Here is an 11743-nt window from a genome sequence, read left to right as displayed (position 1 = left end):
TCACGAAGCAAGAAAGCTTTATGAGCTCTACATCTCAGAAGTGCAGCCATGTTAGGAAGCACGGGGATAGACAACCTGAATGTGATCCTGGTAGCAGGGAGGTTTAACTTGCACTGATGTTGCCATGTCACACTACAGGCATTGTCATCTCTCCTCTCCTTGCAGACCAAGACTAAGAAAATCCTTTATAAAGGCTTTCAGTCATAATTACAATGACAAGACACTATCTGGCTTGCTCACAGGTGCCAGCAGGATGTGTATGTCATCTGAATGAGTGGCTTCTGCCTCCTTTAGTATGGTACATACTGTCTGTAAGTGCCTTTAGTGTGGCATATGCTGCCTGTAACTGCACAATCTCTTTTTTTTTCCAAGTTCTTGAAAATGCACTCTGTGGGAAAAAATGTTAATATGAAACAGTATTTCAAATGGTAGCATATATAAAAACTGCAACTGTTAATCTGAGTAGGAACTACTCATAAAAACTGGCAAAAAAATGTTATAGTGAGGGAGAAAATATACCTTTTTATAATAACATCACATGGTCTCAAGAACAAAATCTGGTATTAAGCTACTTGAGTTCCCATAAGAAAAGCATCATCTTGAGAAATCAGTATAGGAAGGAATGGATCACATGCTGGAGTATTAAAAAGAAATACTGGGCCCTTTTTCCTTGCACTGGGGACACAGCTTCTGACTGCGAAAGCTTTTAGTGCCCATTTGAGTTTATTATCCTCAATGTGGATGCCTGAAATCTTCTGGACACTCTTTAGCGACAAATTCAAAAGAATATTGTGACTGTTGCTACTTACCATGCCCATGATATTAGAAGCTAAGCCAACTCTGTTTATGTCTAGAACACAGAGTCTGACATCTAATAATCCTGCTATTTTAGACAGACTGAAGACAAAGCTTCCTGCAAAATTTTGAAAGCATAAATAGTAATGCCAAGGGTGGATGGCCATTTGCATTCCTCTGCACCTGCTCTTTCCACAACCAACGGCTTGGGCTCCTTCATTAACTTGGTTACTGAAACGGTCTCTGGCTCTTCTTTTGACTTAGGACTAATGAGAGTTGAGCCCTGCCAGCAGCAGTAAGGAGGCAGGGATGTCTAAAACGCGCGGTCACAAGCGGCGACGCAACGGGCCGTGAGGAGAAAGGAGAAGCCGCGGCTGCGGCTCCCGGCGGCCCCGGGAGCGGCTGCCGCCCGCTCCGGCCCCGGCGGCACCGCGGGCTGCCCCGGCGGCCGCGCGGCGCTGCGGGATGGCGGCCGCGCGCATCATGGCGGCCGCCTCAGCGGGCAGGCGCCGCGCGCGGGGCACGCCGGGCCGCGCCGCCATTGGCGGGCGCCCCGCCCCTCCGCGCGTTGCCGGGGCGGGCGCCGGGTGCGGCGCTGTCACGCGGCGGCGGCGGCGGCGATGCCCGAGGCCACCCGGTCCTGCGCCGGCAGCGGCGGCGACTCCGAGAGCCCTATGGAGAGCGAGGCGGCGCTGGACAGCGGCCGCCGGCGGCGCAAGGTAGCGGCGGCGCCTCCGCCGGCGCGGCGCGGCCCGGCCGTTGCGGTGCTTGCGGCCGCCGGGCCCACGTGCGGCCTCCTCGCGGCCCGGCGGGGCCTGGGCGCGGCGCGGGCAGGGCGGCGGGGACAGCCCGCGATGCGGCCGGCCCCCGTGAGGAGAGAGGGGTCGGAGGCCCCTCTCGGCCCCTCTCCTGACGCACGCGTGTCCTCGTTTTGCCGCGCGGCGACAGAAGGAGAGGAAGGAGAAGCGATCGCGGCGCCACGAGCGCTCGCGCAGGAGGAGGTCGCCCAGCTCGGAGAGCGAGCAGTCCGAGGAGGAGCTCGCGGCGCCCAAGGCCAAGCGAGCGCGGAGCGGCGACAGGGAGAACGGCGGCAGCCCCGAGACGGGCGCCAGGGCGGCCCGCAGGCAGCGCCACAGCCACTCCAGCGAGACGTCCAGCGCCGACGGCGACAGCGAGCCCGAGCAGGTGAGTCCGGGCCCGCCGGCCGCCCCTCGGGCCCGCCGGCCGCCCCAGCTGGCTCCTGTGCCCATTATCTGTGGAACTCGCGCGTTCCGAGAAGGCCCAAGGTCCCGGCGCCGCGCGGTAACCGCTGGCGGCCGGGCACGCTGCGGAGAGCGGGTGCTTTAATATGATTCAGCACCGTCAGGTGGGGTTGGAACGGCCAGAAACGTGCCTTAGCTGACGTGTTTTTGTTATGGGGAGCTCGTTTCCGAGCAGATGATAATTAGCTGTTTCTACCTAGTGCAAAATGAAAACATGGCATCTTTGCCTACGTCTATGCCTGAGCTTGCTTAGTAGTAGTTAGGTGTGATAAGATGCTTCCTAGTACAGTAAAATGTGTTGTCATGTCAAGCTTTGAGCTTGTCAAGCATGTCAAGCCTTTAAACCTTTTAGTAAGAAGAGTTTTTAATTTTTATTTTGGCTGATTATTTTTGCTTGATTTTGGTTCTTTGAAATTGCTTTTGATGAACTGTCTTTAAAGAAGGAAAACATATCCTATCATACCTGGGATTTACCCTGGGAGTAGGACATAGGCTAAATGCTAAGCTTGGTTCTTACCTGCTACAAGACAGTATTTGTGGCCACTGGGAATTGCTTAAACATGTTGTTATAAAGTTTAATGGGGTATTCGGCAGCTAGAGAGTTATGCCATAAGATATGAAGTGAGGTCTTATTGCAGATCACCTTCGTGCAACTCTGAAATATAATATTAAGTAAAATAAAGAAGGATCTGCGTCCGTATGTGCGATACTGTCACTGCATAGTGACTTTTGCCTATGACGTTAGTGACATTAATGCATCTATCGTTATCCTGAATTTTCTGAATGATTATACAATACTCATATGCTCTCTGAATTGTTCTTTACCAAGCAGGAGTTGACTGAAGAACAGAAAGAAGGTGCTTTCTCCAATTTTTGTATTTCCAAGGGGACCATTCAGCTACTTCAAGGTAAGTTTACTGGCGTCACATGATCACAGAAAATATATTATTTCTGTCTTTTTTTTTCTCTGAGCGTATCCAGTCAACACTGGAGATGTGCTTTCTTGTGTGTTGCAAGCACAGATATTACACAGAAAGCAAAAGTTACTTCTGTGAGAGTAAAAGATATATTAAGTATCTTGATAAACGAAGCATCTCAGACATTAGAATGGCTGATTTAATTGAAACTCAGATCAGAGCAGAAACGTTCTGGCTTGAAAGTAACAGATCTGCATAGATGGGCGTTATCACATAAATAAAGCCACAGTATTTTAAGACCCTTATATTGAAGGAGAGCAACTCAGTTTGCCCAAGCTAGCAGTATCTCTAGTGATACGGAAGTGGGGAGTGGGTTGGGGAATCCCAGGGCTCTCTAAGTTGAGTTCAGTGATGAAATGTAGCACTGAAAGAGCTGCTGGAGTCCTCACTTACTCTAGAGTTGGCGAGTGTGCTGCCTGGGATGACTTTCTCTGTAACAGGGTTGTACTAAAGAAGTCTCTTTGAATTGCCACAGCTCGAGGAGTAACGTACCTGTTCCCTGTGCAAGTAAAGACCTTCCACCCGGTGTATTCTGGCAAAGATGTAATTGCCCAGGCACGAACTGGAACTGGGAAAACATTCTCCTTTGCAATTCCCTTAATTGAAAAGCTTCAGGCTGATACACAGGAAAGAAGAAGAGGCCGTTCACCAAAGGTAACTACCAGCGAGGATGGGTGGCTTTGCTGTGAGATTCGATGTTTAGGACATCTCTGGATGCCTGCCTTTTTTCTCCAGGTTAGCAACAGATTAGAGACCTTTTTAACTGATAAAGGACTATCTGCTTAAGCAGTTTGTTTAAGTAGTAAGTAGTGGAATATTTCCAGAATAGGCTTATTTTTCATCAGGACCAGCACCAGGTTTCGAGGCTTTTTCTGCAGAGGATGAAGACTAATAAGTAGCTTCCTGCATTCTGCAAGGGAATGCAGATGTGCTGTGCATCTCCTGTCACAAAATTCTTGAGGTGACCTCCAAAACTAGACATGGCAAAGCTGATCATATCCTCATTTATGGGAGAAAACTTGTTTAATTTGTCTTTTCACCTGTCTCATAGATTACCTGAAACTCATATTGCAGAGCTAAATCCAGATGATTTGTCCTTTACACCTGCCAATCTCGATAGAGGGTGACTGTCTGAGGGTGCTGGTTGCAGTTTTAGCACAGTGCAGAAAAGGAAAGCTTTCTTCAAAGAAGTCCGGTCTTAAAATAGGAAAGTTTTCAGGCCTCACTCTACCGTAGTGCACCGCTTCTCACTTTAATGTATCCATGTTGGAAGCAATTATAGCTCTAGTATTTCAAGGTTCCAGGTTTGCAACCACTATTAAACTGAAGTATGTGCACATCTAGAAGAAAATTCTTACAGCTGATATGCTCTAGAGATGAAGTTAGTAAGATTTAAGTACCTCCTGTATATTGCATTTAAAAAAAACCAGATTGTCTTATATGAATGTGTGCTGAGGGTGATTAATGATTTTCTGAGAATCTTAAGCAATGTATTTTCCTTGACTTTGCTTAGATAACTTTATTTCAACCTGAATTGCTTTTAAATATTGTAATGTTTAAATGGTTTAACTGAGGTGCAGTTCACTGAGTCCAGTGAATTTTTGGCAAAATTCACACTGAGAGAATCTCTCTCTTTTGTTTTCCTTCTACCTAGGTATTAGTTCTTGCTCCAACAAGAGAGCTGGCAAACCAGGTTGCCAAAGACTTCAAGGACATCACAAGAAAACTCACAGTAGCTTGTTTTTATGGAGGAACTCCATATAATGGGCAAAGTGAGTGACCAGTAATTGAAAACGGGATTGGTTGGCGTGTTTGATAAATGCAATTGGCCCTTTCCAAACACGCACTTGCGTTCAGGACCTGGAGGGTATTCATGGGGAGTTTAGTAGCTCAGTGTATATAGTTTTCCACTGTATCCTTACTATTCTTTGTCTGTTTTGTACTGTAAACCAAAATAAAAGAGATTGCGCTCTGTGTGTGTTTACGGAGTATTTCCTATAGGTTCTTGTAAACATTTACACTTTGTTTTTTTTTTTTTCTTAAATCACATCTTAGAGCTGCGGGTGGGTATGGTTTTGGGTATGAATGCGATAATGGGATTGTAAGGCTAGAAAACCTGTATGTTTGACAAGTTCTAATGAGAAGTTACGGATGTTTAAGGAGCTGTTGCCTCATTACTCAGTTAATAAGTCTTTCTAATGCACAGAATGCTCACTAGCTGGTTGCTAACTTCTTTTTCCTTTTTTTTTTTTTTTATCAGTTGATCTCATTAGAAGTGGCATTGATATTTTGGTGGGCACACCTGGTCGAATCAAAGACCACCTTCAGAATGGCAAGCTGGACCTCAGCAAGGTGAAACACGTTGTCCTTGATGAAGTGGACCAGATGTTGGACATGGGGTTTGCTGAGCAAGTGGAGGACATATTACGAGTTGCGTACAAGAAGGGTAATCGCAATATTTAAACAAATAGTAAGGAATATTAGTAGTCATTAGTCTACTGAAACGCAGGTATGGTTTTTGTAGCTTACGAGGTGGTTTTGTTTTGGAAAGACTGAACAGGATATTTCAGAAAATGTGCTGTGAAGGTAATATGTAAGGAAAGGATGTGAAATTGGAAATTGTTTATGGGACCTTTGAAAAATTACAGTCCAGTAACTAGGGATTTTTATAGACTGTTTAGAAATCTATCTATAAATTGTACTTGAATCTCTTCTAATGGAAAGGATTTAAAAGCTTTTTGCCCTTTGCATCATTTGAAAGCAGACTGGATTTTTGTTCATAGCTTTTTTTTTTTTTTTTTTTTTCTTCCCTGAACTTGAAGAGAGTTTGACTTTGTAGAGAGTTTTATTTTTCTTTTCCTCTCTATGCTGGTAATTATTCTACTTTTTATGTATTTTGGATAGTGAGATTTGATTGATATTTTTAACTTGCTTTGTGCTAAGCTAATATGCCTCTATAAGCCACAAGAAACCAAGGTTTTGAAACATTCTTCTGTGTTTCAAGATTCTGAAGACAATCCCCAGACGCTACTGTTTTCTGCAACTTGCCCACATTGGGTGTATGATGTAGCTAAGAAATACATGAAGTCTAAGTATGAGCAGATTGACCTTATTGGGAGAAGAACTCAGAAGGCTGCTACAACAGTAGAAGTGAGTAACCTATCTCATGTGGAATTCTCAGTTGTTTTCCTTTCTGCCTGAAATCACAAGCTATACTGTCAAAAAGTTGCTTTGAGAAATACTTTTTAGGCACGTGACACATTACAGCTATTCAGACTGTTGCTGGATTTAGGATTGGTTTCTTACATCACTCAGTAACCGTGTAGGCTTTCAGCCCACCGTGTTTCAGTTGTTTGTTGTTTCTGCTTTCAGAGAAAAGCAGGAGCTGAGTGTATGTATCAGAGTTGTAAATGAAAGGAGACGAATATACAGTTAGCGTAGTTTGTCCCTCGAGAAGCACTTTGGAATTTGTGGATTTTACAGTTTAAAACGTACTGAAAGGTACTCTTGTGTTTTTACGCAAGCTAAACATTGGGATTCTTTTCCACAGCATTTGGCTATAGAGTGTCACTGGTCTCAGAGAGCTGCGGTTATTGGGGACGTCATTCAGGTCTACAGCGGCAGCCACGGGCGGACCATAGTCTTTTGTGAGACCAAAAAGGAGGCGAATGAACTGGCCCTAAATGCTTCAATCAAGCAGGTATTTTTGTCTCCTATATTGGGTAACAAACCTGTCACAGATATAACAACCACCACCCTGTGTTGCTATCCTGGCAGCTTCTCTTGCTGTGTTTTCACGGAGGAGCTGGGTTACCATGTGTCTAGCAAGCAGTGTAGCATTATGTTTCCAGGGAAAGGAGAAGCTTTTTCATCTGCCACGACTGGGTTCAGGAGTGTTTCTCCCGCACTCCTAGATGACCTCACTAACAGCTAACCCCGAGCGTGGAGCCTTGTCCTGCGTTACTGGTGGTGTTAGTGGTATCAAATCTTGCATAGGCAATGCAGAACTCTGAGCCTGGCAGGTAAGAGAAGGAAATTACTTAGATGTTTCTGATTCAGCATTTTAATGCTCGCTAACAGAATATTACGTCTCTCACGTGGCATTAATCTAAAGTCTCAATCATTAATCTGAAAATGATTTTTTGGACTCTGTAGTGATCCTAACATTGTGTTAGGTTTTTTTTTTTTTTTTTTTTTTTAAATCTCTTCTGGTTTTGACCTTTAATCGGTAGAGGGAAAACAGATTGTATTTAGAGGAGTAAGAGGTAACACTGTTTTGGAAAAAGGTGTAAAATGGAGTACTGTGAAGACCTGAGGGCACTGTGTTGGAGATGCCTATTTGGAAACAACCTCAGTCTCGCACATGGACGTGGACTGTAAGTTGGGGCACAGATGTTATATCCATCTCTAATTGTGGCCTTTGCTAGGGCGTGCACTGCTGTTCTGCTTTCCCTTCATTGTTAAAGGTCCTTGGGGTATGTGAGTAAGAAGCACTGAGTAAACATTGCAAGACTCCTAAAATACAAGTTCTCCTAATTCACTTCTTTGATAGCTTAGGATAGCTATTGTATATCATGATATTGTAGCCAGAAGTGACCATAAAATGAAGTTTCATTCTGCAGTTAATTTAATGGATTGACTTTGGTATTTGTTATCCTGTTTTTCAGGACTGCCAGTCATTGCATGGAGACATTCCTCAAAAGCAAAGGGAGATAACACTGAAGGGTTTTAGAAATGGCACGTTTAAAGTTCTGGTTGCAACTAATGTGGCTGCCCGTGGTTTGGACATCCCAGAAGTTGACCTGGTTGTGCAAGGTTCACCTCCAAAGGTAGGAAGGAGACCCACTTCCTCTAGCTTCTCCGGTGCAATTACTGAGTATTGCCCGGACTTACCAGGAACAGCTTCTATTATGTTATGAGCCTAACTCTTAATGAACCGATTTAATAGGATAAAGCATAAGGTTATTTATTTTGAAGGACGTGGAATCCTACATCCACCGTTCCGGACGCACAGGTCGAGCTGGCCGGACTGGGATCTGTATTTGTTTTTATCAGCGAAAGGAAGAAAACCAGCTAAGATACGTGGAGCAAAAAGCGGTAAAGTTCAGTTTTCTTCTAGACATGGGCACTCAAACAGAATGTTATAGGGTAGCAGCTAAAATCTCCAGGTCTTACTTTGTTCAGTTATTTCTGTATGGAACATAATACCTTATAAATGTGCACCTGAAGTTCAATTCATCTTGGAGATTTGGGGTCGTTCACTGTGGAGCAGGCAGTGTGCTGCTGATTCTCACATCCACAGTTTTCAGCAAATGCCAGCGAGATCATACGTGTGGAAATAAAAAAGAAGCTAGCCTGGATTTCAGCTTCCTGTTCACCTGGGCTTATCACAGGATCAGTAAATCTGTGTATTTGTAGCTTTACTGAGAATTGTTACACCAATTTATACTCTTTGTGCTATGCCATACACAGCTTTCTCACCGATTAAGCATTCATCTTAGGCATGTAAAATTCAGGAGACTTTGATTTAGAAAGGCTTTGTGATATGCTTAAATTTAATTGGATTTGCTTGGATTTATAATTTCGTGTAGAGTATATAGGGGTTTTTGTCTGGAATAGTCAACATGGTTTCTATTCATCTGAGTTAAAGCTACTGGATAATTTAAACTGGCTTCTGTACACAGCCATTTTTTCCTGTGAGCTTAACCTGTAAATTTCAGAAGCAAAAGTAGGGAGTTAAATGGTGAAAAACACACAAAAAGTCAGGTGTAAATGCTTGTTTCATTGAAAACCAACAATATTTCTTTTAGAACTCAGTTATTTATGGCCTGTAACATTCATCTGCATTTCACTATAAATTTCAGGGCATTACATTTAAGCGTGTTGGTGTTCCTACTGCTACAGATATAATAAAAGCTTCCAGCAAAGATGCCATCAGGTATGTTCAGTGGCTGAAGCCCTTGGATATCTTCATATCTTTCTAATTCAAAACGACCCTTTGAATGGTTTTTTGCCATCTCTCTGCAAGAGTGGTGATACCAGTCAATAACTGATCTCTGTTAAAAGTCTTTTTCTGGTGTTTTTTCCCTCTGTTCTAGAGTCCACTAAATATCCCTGCCTATTTTTTCTTTGTCTAACAATCTTTTTGCTTTAAATACCTACCTAGGTGTCTGGATTCTGTTCCTCAGACTGCTATTGAGTATTTCAAAGAATCTGCTCGGTGGCTAATACAAGAGAAGGGGCCAGTGAATGCCCTGGCTGCAGCTCTAGCCCACATTTCAGGGGCCACTTCCATTGAACAGCGCTCCCTGCTCAACTCAGATGCTGTAAGTGTGGTTATCAGCTCATCATTTGCCTGCAATTTGGAAAAACAAAACCTCCGAGTGCATATTTATCTCCTTATGATTTTGTGTATGGCACGTACAATGAAGCCACAATGAACTACTTTTTTAGTTAAAATATTGGAGCAGAAATGTGGGAGAACAAGGGTATTTATAACCACTGTAATGGTGGCAGTCTTAAAGACTAGGTTTATAGTGTGTGAATAAGCAGGTTTCTCATGTTTGGTGGATGGACTGAAGCTCTGACTGAATGAAACGTAAGCCCATGTCTTCTCTTTAGGGATTTGTTACAATGATACTACGCTGCTCTGAAGAAATAAACAATATGAGTTATGCTTGGCGAAGTTTGCGAGAGCAGTTGGGGGATGATATTGACAGGAAGGTGAGCAGAATGTGCTTCATCAAGGGAAGAATGGTAAGTTTTTGGTATCTTTGCTGCTCTGTGCTGCTGTGGTAGCCTTTTCTCAGCAAATATGAGATATTTGGGGTGCCTTGTGTATATTCTTCTACATACCTACATTCCTGCTACCTTTGTAGAAGCTGACCCACACACCTCACACCTTGCTTTATGGTGGGGTTTTTTTTTTATGAAACCTACCAGATTTCTTGTTCAGAACATTTCTGAATTAAAAATTGCCTTAAAGGATATTGTTTATGCCATTGAACCACTTCTTCTATCACAGTTTCGTTTTAGAATGTGCCCTTCTCATTTGCTATTTGATACTGGCTTAATTGATACTACTTCTCTTATTACCCTTGCTTCTGTCTCAGTTCAAAGCATTTTCCTGTATTTGATGTGGGGAACACTACAGACAATTTTTCATACCACAAATTTGCAAATTTTTGTATCCAAGCTTCTGATTTTGGAAGAATTTACAAAATGAGTAATGCACAAGTCAGTGGACCACAGTCCAGGATGGAAAGGCTTATAAGCTTGTTAAAAGAGCAAGGGATATAAACTGGAATTGCTATCTATGCACAATAAGGAAAATATACATCTTTTTTAGTTTCTGTTGCGTGTTTTTTTTCCTAATTGTAATCAGTTAGAAAGTTGACATTTGAATCAATTAAAATTATTCTCTCTTTTTAGGGTGTGTGCTTTGATATTCCTGCAGCAGACCAAAAGGAAATAGAGGTACTTATTTGAGTTTCTAGTTATGGCAGACTAGGTCAAATGGTCTTGACAGGACCAAGTTGAAGATTTTTATCTACCCTGTATCCTGATTTTTTGTAGTGTCTGAAAGGGATGCCAAATGAAGGAAGAGCAGAGCAGAACAAGCATACACTGATAATTTCTTTAAAATATTCCCCCAGTGAGCTCCCCACCCTTCTTAATGCTATGGGATTGGGTTTTGTCGACATGTGTTTCATTGTGCTTAGGAGACCTTTTCTCCATGTTGCCAATCTCTTCACCCAGAATTTCCTGCACAAAATTAATATTTTTTAAAATTTTTGACAGAGCTAATATTTGCATGCCCGAAGTCCCTAGACTTCCAATCTTTCCTTCGGGTATTCCTCCCCTAGCACAGCCCCTTGTCCTCATTTCCCAGCATTTGCTCCCTCCTGAAACGACATTTTGCTCCAAGTTGGGTGGCATGAGGTGGGTGTCGGGGGATCAGTGGGATTTCTAGCAGCACTGCCATCAATGAGAAAGTGTGGAGAGGGTTTACTCATGAGGCTGCTCTCGGACACGTGCAGCTTTTATTCTGAAAATCTTGAGAACTCTGTCGACCAGATCACTTTGAAAGTTGAATACCCTGTGTTTGCCAGCACCTTTTCCTTGCTTGTTCGGTCAGGCTCGTTTAACAATGATGCAATAGACTGTGTTCCTGGAGATTAACTGGACACGTGTGACTTTCCTCTACCAGGGACAATGGGAGGACTCGAAGCAGTGGCGCCTGTGTGTGGCCACCGAGTTACCCGAGCTGCTGGAGTCGCAGCGAGGCGGAGGCGGTGGTGGAAGCGGCCGGAGTTTCTCCAGCTCCCGGAATGGAAGGCGGGGGGGCTCCGGGAGAAACCGCTTCCGAAGCCGAGGCCAGAAGCGAAGTTTCGACAGGGCCTTTGATCGTTAACTTCGGCAAGCCGGGAGTAGTAAAGCAGGACTGAAGTATTTTATACCACATTCAGCTAGGCTGTTCCTCTATGTTTGTACCACTTCGGAAAAAAAAAAAAAAAACTGTCCCTCAGATTTTTTTTTTTCTTCTTCTTCAGTACTACTTTGGTCATAAGGTTCTGTTCACTTCAAAAAAAAAAAAAGAGGAGAGAAAAAAAAAAAAAAAGCAACTTTGCCCTTCTTCCATGTCTCGTCATCAGGGCTGTGTGTAAAGGCCAAACCTTTAGTGCAAGAACGTGGCTGTCGCCTCCGTGC

The 11743-nt window shown here is 43.7% G+C and overlaps 1 protein-coding gene across 1 annotated transcript; it reads left to right on the top strand.

The window, feature by feature from the left end:
- The first annotated feature begins 1415 nt into the window (after nucleotides 1-1415).
- Nucleotides 1416-11554, top strand: LOC104575417 (nucleolar RNA helicase 2). Its single transcript, XM_088525603.1, has 15 exons — nucleotides 1416-1514; nucleotides 1744-1980; nucleotides 2890-2965; nucleotides 3510-3688; nucleotides 4689-4806; nucleotides 5295-5480; nucleotides 6039-6184; nucleotides 6585-6734; nucleotides 7702-7863; nucleotides 8012-8131; nucleotides 8899-8972; nucleotides 9201-9360; nucleotides 9656-9790; nucleotides 10466-10510; nucleotides 11244-11554. Exons 1-15 carry the CDS (start codon nucleotides 1416-1418, stop codon nucleotides 11445-11447), a joined length of 2091 nt encoding a protein of 696 aa, XP_088381729.1. The 3' UTR covers nucleotides 11448-11554.
- The last annotated feature ends 189 nt before the right edge of the window (nucleotides 11555-11743 follow it).

The sequence above is a fragment of the Tinamus guttatus genome, unplaced genomic scaffold (assembly GCF_059628265.1).
Source record: "Tinamus guttatus ecotype Peru unplaced genomic scaffold, ASM5962826v1 Tinamus_guttatus_pri_ptg000023l, whole genome shotgun sequence".
NCBI lineage: Eukaryota > Metazoa > Chordata > Aves > Tinamiformes > Tinamidae > Tinamus > Tinamus guttatus.
This window is presented reverse-complemented; position numbering and strand designations above follow the sequence as displayed.

Excerpts from the sequence above, each read along its gene's own strand:
- LOC104575417 (XM_088525603.1), top strand. The coding sequence starts at position 1,416 with ATGCCCGAGGCCACCCGGTCCTGCGCCGGCAGCGGCGGCGACTCCGAG. Across the intron at positions 3,689-4,688 it reads GAAGAGGCCGTTCACCAAAG|GTATTAGTTCTTGCTCCAAC; the intron begins GTAACTACCAGC and ends CCTTCTACCTAG. Across the intron at positions 8,132-8,898 it reads GATACGTGGAGCAAAAAGCG|GGCATTACATTTAAGCGTGT; the intron begins GTAAAGTTCAGT and ends TATAAATTTCAG.